This window comes from Grus americana, chromosome 5 (genome assembly GCF_028858705.1).
Source record: "Grus americana isolate bGruAme1 chromosome 5, bGruAme1.mat, whole genome shotgun sequence".
Classification (NCBI taxonomy): domain Eukaryota; kingdom Metazoa; phylum Chordata; class Aves; order Gruiformes; family Gruidae; genus Grus; species Grus americana.
Genome location: NC_072856.1, coordinates 19431528 through 19445511, shown reverse-complemented (window position 1 = coordinate 19445511; position 13984 = coordinate 19431528). Strand labels below are relative to the sequence as shown.

At 37.0% G+C, this 13984-nt stretch overlaps 1 protein-coding gene across 1 annotated transcript in view; it reads right to left on the bottom strand.

Annotated features, from left to right (window-relative positions):
• MUC6 (mucin 6, oligomeric mucus/gel-forming) overlaps window positions 1–13984 on the bottom strand; it is a 59611-nt gene that overhangs the window by 31139 nt on the left and 14488 nt on the right. The window contains exons 7-20 of the mRNA XM_054826478.1: window positions 12590–12797; window positions 10350–10472; window positions 9280–9400; window positions 8275–8413; window positions 8007–8111; window positions 7577–7649; window positions 6246–6383; window positions 5218–5379; window positions 4581–4675; window positions 3822–3954; window positions 2683–2932; window positions 1528–1580; window positions 1316–1425; window positions 383–534 (exon numbers count right to left, since the gene is read on the bottom strand). Coding sequence (XP_054682453.1) covers window positions 383–534; window positions 1316–1425; window positions 1528–1580; window positions 2683–2932; window positions 3822–3954; window positions 4581–4675; window positions 5218–5379; window positions 6246–6383; window positions 7577–7649; window positions 8007–8111; window positions 8275–8413; window positions 9280–9400; window positions 10350–10472; window positions 12590–12797 — 1862 coding nt within the window. The remainder of the gene's footprint in view (window positions 1–382; window positions 535–1315; window positions 1426–1527; window positions 1581–2682; window positions 2933–3821; window positions 3955–4580; window positions 4676–5217; window positions 5380–6245; window positions 6384–7576; window positions 7650–8006; window positions 8112–8274; window positions 8414–9279; window positions 9401–10349; window positions 10473–12589; window positions 12798–13984) is intronic.

Genomic DNA, 13984 nt, shown 5'->3' with positions numbered 1-13984 from the left:
TGCTGCTAAAGCAATAGAAACAATCTTTTGGGGCCATTGCTTTTATCTACAGAAAAGAAGGAAGATTTTGCCCTCATCTTTATTTAGGTGGAGCTGTTAATCCTTGACCGTACGTAGTTTACAGTTACAGGCCCTACTGGATGCCCTTATTCCTGGATATGTATATGGCAGAAATTATCCCTCAAGCTGGTACCATGACTCTCTTATCTATACATATATATTGTCAAATGTTAAGCTTCTGCTTATCACCTCTGTGCTTTGTCACTGTATTCCTTCTGTTCGGCTGTTGCCATTTCCTACTGTCCTGTCAAATAAATACTTGTTATGTAGTTGTACAGTTTAGTGAAATAGATGTTCGGCAATGGAGAACTGTGATTCTTACCACATCTCACATTCAGTTTGGATCTGTTCACCTTTTCCATAAGCAAGACCACCATATTCACATGGACATTCCTCAGCTGGAACACACCTGCCATCGAGATTTTCATACAGCCCATCAGCACAGACACAGCCTGATTCACACTTAGTGGGTATCTGGTAAATACCAACAGATTGCAAAATGAGAAGAAGTGTAAGATGTGTTTTATCTTGTATGTGAACGGTGTGCAGAGTGAACCTGTGCTAAGTTCTAGTTTTGACTTGATTTCAGATTTGTGATTTTCCTTGTACAAGTCAATACACTAGTCAATTGAACTAGTTTCACTGAAGTTGTAAGATATAGCTGTTGTGTGAGATATTAAACATACTTAAAGACTCTGAAAAATTTCTTTCATTGCTACCAATCTTTCGGACAGAGTACAACAGAAGTTTCTTTATATCAAGGAAGCTTATTAAAATTCTTCCAATTAGTCTGTTTCCTTAATATAAAGGCATAACAAAAAACCTATCAGGACAGACCAGAAGTCCACCTAGCCTAAGTATCCTGCATCCTGTGAACATCAGCAGCAGATAGTTTGTAAAGAATAGAACAGGAAGCATAAACCACATGTTCTATCAGTTTCAAGTTATGTGCACCTTATGGAGTACCTGAGCCAGAGGTAATAGCCATGTAGTTAAGAATCCTTAATGGATATTTATTCTATTCATTTAATAGAATTTAATTCATTAATTCATGCACTTTAATTCCTTCAATAACTTCTTGAATATACGTAAATTTTTAGTGTCCACAGTCTGTGCAAAGAAGTCTGATGTTTAACTGTATCATGTTAGAAGAAATATCTTTCATTTCACTAGAAGGAACGTAGTCAAGTTCTAAGTGAACTGGAACATTCTTCCTCTCTTAAGAGGATAAATATCCCAGAGCTGTGAAACTCACACATTCAATTCCAGTAGCCAGCATCTGACAGGTACGGGCACATGCGGCTCCATACTTGTTTTCTAAACTGTCAGAACATGATACATATTTCTTAGGAGCTTTGCAGCTTTCTAGGAAGAAAGAAAACCAAACATTGGAGAGATTGTGAAGCAGCAATTTTACAACAGAGGGGAAAAGAATATGTTTCTAAATAAACCATATCAGACCCATACCTGCAGGATTTTGAGGTTTGCCTGTGCAACTTAGCCTCCCATTAACGCAGTAGCTAGGGAAAAGGGGGGAAAAAAAAAGGAATTTCATGCAATTTTCTCCTAAGAAAGAAATTGTAATTTTTTGCAAAATGGCTTTATGTTTCTCACCATTGGAAATATTTCATTTATGTTACTAGCTCCTATCCATCCTTCAAAATGGAACATGAGTCAACTTGCTTCTCTTTACTTTTCATAGTATACAGTAACATCAGTTTTGAAAGTGAAGGTTGAGGTTTGCATATAGCTGTCCAGGTGCTGTTGACAAAATCTCCTACTAGGAATAATCAGATCTTACCCATTATTTTCTATTTTTTTCCTTAACATTTCTAAGCTTAAGGTAAGTAAAAAACTTTTTGTTCATTTAAGAATATTTGCATTTTAGGAAAAGGCAAAAAAGATGTCTTAAAAAATAAACCTTTTGTATTAAAAATAAAGGAGACTGTACTGGTTTTAGCTGGAATGGAGTTAATTTTCTTCATAGTAACTTGATGGTGTATGTTTTGGATTTGTGACTGAAACAGTGTTGGTAGCATGACATTGTTTTAGCTGTTGCTGAACAGTGTCAAGGCTGTCTCTGCTTCTCATGCTGCCTCACCAGCGAGTAAGCTGGAAGTGCACAAGCAGCTGGGAGGGCATACAACCAGTACAGCTGACCTGAACTGATGAAAGGGATATCCCATACCATATGACATCATGCTCAGCAATAAAAGCTCAGGTAAAGAAGGAGGAAGGAGAGATGTTCAGAGTTATGGCATTTGTTTTCTCAAGTAACCATAATGGATGACAAAGTCATGGTTTCCTGAAAATGTCTAAACATTTGCCTGCTGACAGGAAGTAGTGAAACAATTTGTTCCTTAGCTTTGATTGCGTGTGCTGCTTTGCTTATTAAATAAGCTAATTTTTGCTTACTAGTAATAAAGTAAGTTATTAAACTGTCTTTATCTCGACCCATGAATTTTCTTGCTTTTGCCCTTCTGATTCTCTTCTGCATCCAGCTGAAGTGGAGTGAACAAACAGCTTTGTGGTGCTTAGCTGCTTACTACCATTAACCCTCAACAGAGACACATGAAGACCCCTTGTCTCCATTTTCAGTTTGTTAATCTTTGCCAGTCTTACCAGGTAATCCCGCCAGTTATTATTGACTGGTCAGGCAAGATGTACTTTCTATCTTCTAAATAGCAGGGACAATATGATTTACGAACACACTCATTCTTGTGGTTCAAATACGTTCCTTTAGGACAATTGCAGCCTTCAGTAGGGATGTCAGTTGGATGACATTCCAGGGCTCGGTTGGAGAGTGACAAGCATGTCCTGTCACATGCCTGACTGCTGTAGCTGAATGTTTGATTGCCAGTACAAGTAACGGCTGTAAAACAAGACAAGAGTACATGTATGTTAAACTTCTTTTACTTACCCTTTTCCTTGTGAAAGATAACTGCTCATGATGTGCTGCATATATTGTGTCAACAGCTTCAATGCTTAATGCTTCCTATTGCCTCTCTTCCTATGGATGTGGAGTTCTAGCAAAAAATATTGCAGATCAGAGCTTAACACCAACTATGTAGGTGTTTGGAGGTTTTATGAAGGTTAAATATCTTATTGCTTCTTTGTGTATCTTGGAATAAAATAATGCAGAGAAGCTTCTTTGCAGAAATACCAATGTATTTTTGAGTAATTGTGCAACCTGTGCCTGTGTCTAAGTCGCATAATAGCAAAATTACATCTGTAACCAGACTTTTTCCTAGTTCTTTCTCATCTTATGGTACAGTATAGCTTTATTTATCTTATTTCATCACTTAATTATCAAGTCTTGGAAGCATCCACATGCTCACCTTAAAGCATATGACTAATCTTTTTCATGTAGTCTTAAAATAACAATCCTTTTCTGAAACAGACTAGGAGGGTATTCAAAAGTTGGATATCTGTTATCTCATTTCTGCTTTCCTCTTCTTTCTGTCCACTACTTTCCTCATTACTCTTAAGATGCTTTACCTTTTAAGTTTTTTGTTGTGTTATGACACATCTGTAAAGTCAGCAGCTCCTGGGAATATGGGTTTTATACCTGCTCGTTGGCCTACTTGAGTAACAACTAGTTATTTTCTAATGACTGACAAGTAGTTTTAAAATATGTTCTGGCTCTTATTCAGTTTTATCATAGGTGAATCAAACATGGGAATATTCTAAATGGAAACAGATAGACCTGTATGCATGCATCATCTGGTGGTAGACTATTAAAAGTTGGTTCAGTTACTTACTACAATTGTCCATACTGTTTCTCCAGTTCTCAAGGATTAAACCCATTGAACTGCATGTTCGTGCATATGATCCCAGAGCAGAACAAATATAAGGAAAGGTCTCTTCGTAATTACAGGCTTGGTAGACACATCTCTGAAACCCAATACATGGAGAGTACTCTGTTACTGGGGAGCAGACATTTGGAAGTGCTAAACCCTGGTGGCATTTAAAAGTCACGTAGATGTGGTGCTCAGGGACATGGTTTAGTGGTGGATTTGGCAGTGTTAGGTTTACGGTTGGACTTGATGATCTTAAAGGTCTTTTCCAACGTAAATGATTCTACGCTGAATTGCAGAAGTCATGCAAAATACCTATTATTGCATAACTAAAACTAATGAAAAAGATCAGATTAATTGCCTGATTGAAATGAATAAAATATACTTAGTACTTTAAAAATGCTTATGTTTATCTGTTGCTTTTCATTTTTAATGTTTTGTGGAGATTAGCAAATATAATGAGCTCAAATATGCACTTGGGAAAATCAATACATTGCATAAAGTTGTTGACATGGAGAACTGCAGTACGAGTAAAAATACGTTCTGATTCATAGGGATGGGACTGGTGCCTATGAACAAACAGACTTTTAGTGTGGTGGAGACGTAATTTGCAAAAATACACTTTTTCCTTAGCTTCTATGTATTGCTGATCCAAATGAGTGGGTTGCTCCATATGGTCCATATTTGAACTCCCTCTGTACACTGTCTATCATAATTTCCTACCTTGTAGAAAGGAATAGGGTTCACCACAGCATGGCATTTCTCGAACACTGTACCCTTCTTGGTAATAATGGAGCAATGAGTCTCAGCAGATATTTCTAATGAGAGAAAATCATGGACATTAAACAGAGAAAGTTAGGAAAAATAAAAAAAAAAAAAAGAAAAATAAATGAAAAAAACCCTGGACACACTACTCTAGCTGAGCTTTTGGCAATGATGGATTAAACAAAAAGGCAACTTCTTAGCTTGTGAGCTTGCAGACTATATTTTTGTTCAAACAGTTCAGTAGGGCTTTTTTTTTTCTTTTTTTTTTTTTTTGCCTTTTTTTTCCTTAAGACCAATAGCAATAGAGAAGGCAAAGCTTGTATTTCAGTCACAGTGCCATGGACATTGCAGTTTCACTGGAAATATCACCAAAAATCTCTCATTTATCATCTCAATCCCAGGTCTCTAGAATGGGATCTGATAAGCTTTCACTAGATATGTATTCTAGAAATCAGAAATGTTTTGGTGATAGAATTTGTGATGTTCAATTGTTTCACACTCTGCTTCTCTCAAACTCTCTCATTCCCCTGGTAAGGGTTTATGGAAGTGTCAAAGCTAGCTGGAGAGATCAGTTACAATGGGATCATCTACTTACTGTTCAGTTGACTCAAAGCGCAAGGGTCAGTTTCTCTTTCTAAAGCAGGATGGCAATTTCCTGCCCTCCAGGAATCTACAAACAGGGAGGCTGTCCCTTCAGTGATATCCATGCTAGTCAAGAAGTCATCTGTAGTGTCTCCATTGTAATTGCCACACAAACCTAATCACATCAGAAATGAAAGGGATGGCTGAAAATTAAAGAATGTGTACACAATGGTCTATGTTTCAGTCTCTAATAGTGAGAAAACTGATTCAAAAGTTCTGCATGGAGTGTCAATGAATACTATAGGTCAAGTAACCAGAGAATTTTGATTATGTACAAATTCATTCACTGAGCCTCCACCTTCTCAAGTTAAGATTGTTCACTTCTTTACAATGACAAATTCATATAGAAGTTTTTGTCTTGTTTTTAGAAAAAAGGCTTTTTCAGTGGTTTTAAATCAAGCAAAAGAAAAAGGCCATGAATATTTTTGCAGTTACACATTTTCTTTTGTATATAAAATCTGCAATGACAAAGAATATACATTTAGACTTTTTTAAAAGCTGAAGCCTCTCTGTAATTCCCCATAGATAATTAGAATGCAGGATATGCCTTTGTGGCTAATGTTGCTGTGCAATAAACATAAACATCTCTATCTGGTGCTTGTCAGCTGAGAAGCTCTTAGGCTCATTGCGTTTACAGAGATCATGCACTTCATTCAAAGAATCGTGCTCCAAGATATAGAGACTACGCAGACTAATTTGTTGCCCCTTCATTGTGTAGTAAAGCACAAATTGAAAAAGACACACATGTGAAGAACAGTATTATATTACACATGAAAAATGTCACCCATCTAATTTCTTTGATTAATTTTAAAGTTTTAGTGAAAAACAAATTCTTAGCACATCACGTTTCCAGTGCAGGTATTTTTGTTATTTTTTTCTTCATATCCACAGAAGAAAATATATTCTTTAAAGGATGAGTATTGAGCTTTCAAAATTACACTCCCTACATTTTCTACTTTACATGGGGACTAGATTTCTTACCTAGGGTTCTGCCTTTGAATTGTGATCCAACTTTCACATAGGCCTGGAACACAGGTGATGTCTGAACCACAAGTTCCAGCCCAAAGGTTGTATACATTTGAATGTATATTGAGGATTGTCTGAAAATAGTGATATCTCCTAAAAGAACAAGGATATTTAGAAATAGATTTTGATACACAGGATATTGCAAAGTAATGATTTTAATGCGTATGTAAATGTTCTTGCAATCTGTCTACAAGTCTTCTCCTTCCACACACAACTCTCCACAGAGGGACAGATGCAATGCGAAAGATTTTAACCTTCCTCTAAAACCTCTGCTATTGACAATTGCAAGAGAAAAGATGCTGGGTTGTATAAAACAGGCATTTAATGTAATTTGGATTTTACATTGTATTTGGTTTGCGTGACAAGGTTTTGGTAGTGGGGAGGAGGTGGGGCTACAGGGGGAACTTCTGTGAGAAGCTGCTAGAAGCTTCCCCCATGTCTGACAGAGCCAATGCCAGCTAACTCCAAGATGGACCCGCTGCTGGCCAAGGCTGAGCCCATCAATGATGGTGGTAGCACCTCTGGGATAACATAGTTAAGAAGGAGAAAAAAACCCAGCACTACTACAGCCAGAGAGAAGAGTGAGAATATATGAGAGGAACAACTCTGCAGACACCTAGGTCAGTGAAGAAGGAGGGGCAGGAGGTGCTCCATGCGCCAGAGCAGAGATTCCCCTGCAGCCCATGGAGAAGACCATGGTGAGGCAGGCTGTCCCTGTGCAGCCCATGGAGGTTGATGGTGGAGCAGATATCCATCTGCAGCTCATGGAGGACCCCACGCCAGAGCAGATGAATGCACCTGAAGGAGGCTGTGACCTCATGGGAAGCCCGTGCTGGAGCAGGCTCTCCTGGCAGGACCTGTGGACCCATGGAGAGAGGAGCTCATGCTGGAGCAGGGGAAGAGTGTGAGGAGGAAGGAGCGGCAGAGACAATGATGAACTGACCGCAACCCCCATTCCCCATATCCCTGTGCCACTGTGGGGAGGAGGTAGAGAAAACTGGGAGTAAAGTTAAGCCCATGAAGAAGGGAGGGGTGAGGAGAAGGTGTTTTACTATTTCGTTTTATGTTTCATTACTCTAATTTTTTTTTTCTCAAATTGAGTCTGTTTTGCCTGTGATGGTAATTGGTGAGTGATCTCTTCCTGTCCTTTTCTCAACCCATGAGCCTTTCATTTTATTTTCTCTGCCCTGTCCAGTTGAGGAGGGGAAGTGATAGAGCGGCTTTGGTGGGCACCTGGCATCCAGCCAGGATCAACCCACCACATAAGTATATTCCCTTTTGTTTACCTGATCTGTAAGGTAGCCGCTTAAGTTCATCATCATCAGTAAGGAGTTCATTCTGAGAAATCACAATTTTGTCCTGTAAGAAAAGGACATGGAATCAGAAGCAATTATCTGTACTGATGGTATTCTATGTTCTTTAACTTAAGCAACTGCATTGTCAATGACCTATATAACAGGAAAAGATTGATTCAAGCTTTTCCTTACCTGTTATTCCATACTACTTTCATTTTTCACTTTGAAAATACTCTCATTTCCTGAGTTGATGTTCTCAGTTCCAACTGAGATTTTTACTGTGTATGCATCAACTGGAACATATCTTTAGTATCTATTCCCCATAATTTTTCAGTTTAGGCTACTAGCAATGACTTTAAGTATTTATTTTGCTAATCTGGTTACTGAAATGCTGGATAGAACCTGTGAAGGGAATACTTACCTTTGTAGACAGGTAAATTACAGCACTAAGTGATGTCTCAGAATGAGAATAACCAGACCTTTCATATACAGCCATTAGGGTTCCGTTGTGTGGCAGGCTGGAACTCTGGAGGAAAATAGTGAAAAAGGAAGCCTGTGTCAGAATAACAATGATTTGTAGAATAAATGTATATCATAGGAAGACCTCAGTTTGTATTCCAATAGGAAACCAAAGACAGACTAAAATACATCCATTTGATATTGTGTGTTTCTGGGCCGCAGGAATTTACCTTCATAAGAACGTAAGTGCAAACCCCGTGGAACCTGTATGATCTAGAATCAAATGTGGTAACAAAGGAGCCTCCTTCCAGTGAACACCTTCCAGGGCAGGGCAAGTCTTTGCAGTTCCATTGACCCATCGTACATTTACTGAGGAAAATAAGAATTTCTGTGTAAGGTTATTCTCATACTAAGGCACTACTATCAACAGAGGATTTGATCCTCCTGTCTGGAGGTTTTGCTGTAGCTGATCAACATGCAGAATTGGTTAGTGAACACAGTGTAACATACATATAGATTCTGAACTTTCATTTCCACTGTTTTGAAATTTCTTTTCTTCATGCTCTAAGAACTCAGCTGCTTCCTAGTAATGGAAGATATCTGTTGTATCACTTTTCCCCTTATATTTTCTATGCTTTGATTTTCTTTGTCTATGTATGTCAGTTGAAGTTGTTCATCTTAATTCAAAGTTGCTGAACTCATATATGGATTGTCAGTAAACTGTTCTGAATGTATTAATGATGAAAAGTTCTGAGGTTCAAATTCCATTATTTATCATTTATTTTACTTATTAGAATTATGATAGGAAGACAAGTAGCACAAAAAATTATTCCACTTTTTTTTTAAAAAAAAATTCCAAATTTTAAAAATATTGTCTTAAGTAATTATTTTTTGTTGCAAAACAGATTTGGTGATCAGAAACACTGAGATTGCCAGAAAGAAACTGTAAACACTGGATATTTGTTTTGTACTAATTTTACCTCCACTGTCACAGGGGAGATAAAAATGCTACTGTTTTGTGTGGCCTGAAGGAGCATTTATATTTGTACACATTAATCAGGAAATGAGACATGTACATATTCAATTACAAATGTATGACTTGTGGCACTCAAAGAAGGTGATGTCAGAGATGGAATGACACATTGCAGCTGCCCTCTGAAAAGTTAGGCTAAATTTTCCAATCACTTTGTGAGGATACTCTCCATCCTCTCATGAAAGTACTTGTTGCTACTCACCAGGTCCTGCATGCTGCTTTCATTGTCTCACCAGGAGCATATGTTTTCCCATTCAGTGCACATGGACACTGCTTAATGTGAACACATGTTTGATTTTTTGAGATGTCATCAAGAACAGTTCCTGCCAAAGACGACAAACAAAATAAGTACTTTTCTGTATCCTCACTTAGCACTAAAGCTATCATAGCTTGAATGCCTTCCAAAATTAGCTTGAGAATGCTATTCTTTCACAGCCAGTGCCCAAACTTAAGAGATATAACGTGCAGGACATTTTCTCTTAGCTAAAACAAAACTGACTCTTTACAAGTGATAACAGTGTTTGGCTACTTTGTTACAGGAAAGTGCAAACAATTGTCGCCATTTGAAATTTGAACTTAATTTGAAATAACAGTAAGCTTGAATTTTATTTTGTTTTGTTTTGGGGTGGTAGGTTTTGGTTTTTTTTTTTTGCTATGACACTCTAATTAAGTTGGGAATTTTGAAGAATGGACACATTCTATTTCCTAGAGTACTAATTCTAGTTTTTAATATGTAGCTCACAACACATTATTTTTGACTACTATAAAATGGTGAGGTACCCATATCACAGTAACCTTGGAGGATATTTCAGTTCTGAAATTTCAAGAAATGATGCAAATGATAGTCATAATTACAATTTTTGTAGGAAGTTGATCTAGAGCTATTTTAAGGGGATTTTACAAAATGACCATAATGTTGCAGAACTTCTCTGAGTTATGCTACCTCTGATGCACTGAAAGGCTAGATACCTGTTTGGGATAGGAAATTAATGAAGCTTGGTCAATGTATATTATAGTACAGAACTTTAAGCAGGGAGCATATAATTATACCATCGCGTATCACGGTCTTGTGAGGAAAATGCTTTCACAGCTCTGTTCTTGCAAATAGTGTCCAAGACACTAGATATGTTACCCAAGAAATGGCATTCTAGCAGCGCAATGCCCTAAAATGCACTGCCAGTTCATTATTAAGAAGTCTATTGCACTTGACTGGATATATGCCAAAAACATTTGTATGGGCCATTTAGGATATAATGAATACAGAAATGATACCTTCTGGACAAAAGCAACCATAGGTACAGTGACTGGAACAGCTGTACTCTGGGTTGGAACAGGTTTTAATACATGGAGAACCACATTCCTCATAGATTTGGTTAGCAGAACATTTTCCCACAGCTGCAACAAACAGTTAAAATGTTAAGATTTTTGAAGTGTAAACATAAAAGAATATCTTATCTACCACCTAGGATGGAGAAGATCTTGTGATTTCTGGCACTAACCTTCTTTTATCCTGCCTCAATACTCAATTCATCATCTGAGTATTCATCATTACCATCATATTCACTCTAGCTTTTATTAATTTTTCATGCCCTATTTATTAGAAACTCCTCTCAGAGGCTTGAAGAATGGCAGACAGGCTATATTGCAGCCTAATAAACTACCACAAATCAGATTTTCTGTAGTACTTGAAGGATTTAAAGAATATAATTCTTGATTTTCTGCATAGTTCCTGCTTATCAAACATTATCTGCTTTTCAGAATGCAGCTACCTAGCAATTCTAATGTACGGAACTCAGAACATGTTTTATTATGTGATAAATTCAAGCAGAGATTTTTCATTATATGAAAGAGTAAAAATAAGTGAGGTAGGAAAATAGAGGTAGGTAGAGATGGGGCTGACAAAGAAACAATAAAGTCTAAAAAGTTAATTATCTAAAAAGTTCAAAGCTTTGTCTTTAATCACTTTACTACCAGTTCTAGTAATGTTCTACTGGCAACATGAAAACTGCTATGATTTGGAGAAAAACAGGCTATTATTTTACTGTAATTAGTAAGAATTATTGTACAAGTCTGTCAATGTACACAGTGCTTTACTAATATTTATCTGAATCTATAAAATGCCACGAGGAGTTTACAGTTTTGAAGGATTAATACCAATTGCAGACCAACCAAAGAATAAAATGGGTTGCCAATTTAGGTAAGATGGATAACCCTGGAGAAGAGGAGGGGAAAAATTATGTTAGAAAGAAGTGCAATTTTAAAGTGTCAGGGATAATAATGGCGCTTAGTAGAGAATATTCACAGTAAGTATGAAGAAAGAATGAAAGAAAACTTAATGTTAAATACAAAATAAAAAAGAAGAGTGGCACCAGTACATGAAGATCAAGAGGAGAATAGAAGAATATGGCACCAGAGATGCAGGAAGGGCAAAATGATTCAAGGCCTCATAAGTAACAATAGTGAGACAATAGACTATGGCAAGTTAAACAATGACTTCAGGACTATAATTCAACTGGGATTTTACTATTCATACACTAAAATCTAAATAGTAGCCAATCTTAAAGATTTGTGAAACAAAGTAAGAATCAAGAGATAAGAAGAAGAAATATATTCCTGTCAAAGCAATTTATTTTGTGAACTTGCTACCCATGACCATATATTCATATAAAGGATAAATAAAAATAGGATTAAATTACATGCTTCTGAAGGACAATATCATAATAATCAAGGTAATTTTGAAAGCTCCTCTTTTTTCATGAGCTACATCTCTGATGATTTCATGTGTGAGTTGGTTTAGAAATAACAACATCAATTTAAGTTACTTTTGACTTTTTTATAATCAACATTTTCTCTTATAAAACAATTAATCCTGCTACATAACACTGACTATAGATTGAAATTTCAGGTAAATTCAAAAAGACTGCAAAAAGTGAACCAGAACTTTGATAACAAAGTAGAAAAAGTATGTCTAATGAAGTACAGCTTGGAGAGTAATGGAAGATTTGCCTCCTATTCACTTCCTATCAGTAACTGTAATTAAGAAGGTTGAGCATCTGAAAATGGACTGCTGAAAATCTCCTTTGAATAAAAGGGGCTATGGCAATGGTTAGCAAAAAGGTTCAAAGACTTTAGAGGCCATTTAAAAGTTCTCTCTCTTCACTGGCCAATTTGCTATGTACAATAATGAAAAAACAGTACTGAGAGAACAGCCTCCTGTTGGAAGTCCGAGAAATTCAACAGTTTTCACATGGATGTTTCTCTCCTTTATGGTCACCGATCTAGGTGTAGGAGCTACATTTCATGCTTCCTCCTTCTCCTTTGAGGTTTCTGTGCTCTTCTTAATGCTTTACCAAAGACCAATGTTGTTCTATTAAGAAAATAATTTATTTGATTCAAGACAGCAGAGACTTTTCTATCAGTTGATTTGAATTCCAGTCAATCATCATTCTCCCTCTATATAAGATATAGCAAGTTTAAGCACAGTCTCCTATGAATAAAACATTTGAACTTACAGCAGAAGTTTTCAGTTCTCCAGCTGAGCACCGTTTGATGAGACATAGCACATTGCCTTGAATACTCTGACAGTGTAGAGCAAGTGCAATTGTTTTGTCCAGGCTCACTGCAGTCCTGCATGTCAAGCTGGCAACGAATGACAAACCCGTCCTTTGGTACGCTGCAGGTTGGTGACACCAAGTTAAGCAGCTGAGAGCAGATCATGGCCTAAATAAAAACAGAAAGAAAATTGTTGCTAGTAGTGTTTTCCGCATGTGAAAACCACAGTAGAATATCACTGCTAGTTATGATTTTCTTGTTGGCTTGTTTGCTTTTTTTCCCTTACAGTTTAGTAATATGCATTTGACTTAAAATGCATGAGTTCATGAACAGAAGGGAATATAAATGCATTGTGTAATAGAAGGATCTTGATATGTTAAATTAGTTCCAACTGGCCTTAAGTGGAAAATTAACTCATTTTTCAGTACCATTAATCCCCATAAAAATGGCTGAGAACATTACAGGCAGGGAGTGTGTTGTCTCATGGAGATTCAGTTCCAGGACAAACATCCCCCTTTGAGCAAACATTTGGTATGTTTGTATTGCCTATCATGCTGCCTGCTGCAGTACAAGGTCTCAAAGAGAAACAATCTAAAAAGGTTAAACCTCCCAACCAACAGAAGTTCTCCATCAGATCAAACTAATTTTCAGTGTGAATGCAAGTAATACTTACAATCCTTATCTTCAGAAAAGTATCTTCCTCACAGGACCCACAGAAACTCCTGTTCTTTATTCCTGCTCTTGTTAATGAAATGCTACAAAACTAATGTTTCTTTTTCTGTTCTGGGAAAAGGAGAATTTCAGAAGGATTCTAGCTGGCTCTTCCTCTGTAGTATGAAAGCTAAACTTTTTAGTAAGAGGAATGATTTCTATGTTCAAACTGAGAGATTCTTGGGTTGCTAGAAAAATAAGATGAAAGTATTAAGGAAAAAAGAAGAAAAATCTCCTATTTCAAGAGAAAACTTTTTAAGCATTCTGTAATTACTAGTCACCTGCATACTGTAAACAAATAAGTACATGAGAATTGCAAAGCATCATCATTCTGTGTAAAGTGAAATGCTTTTTAGAGGATAGCAATGAGCATTTGCCATTAGGTATATGGCGATTTTATGACCTGCTAGGTAGAAAAAACAAACAAACAAACAAACACACAAACAAACAAACAAACAAGCACACACACACAGAGATTGCTGAGAGAAATTGTGGAGTTTCCACCTCCTCAGCCTGGAAGATGCACCCAGGAGATACTGAAAATCTACTAGGACATTAGTCTTGACAACCTGCTCTAGCTGACCCTGCTTGAGCAGAGGGGTTGGACTGGATGATCTGAAGAGATCCCTTCCAAGCTAAACCAT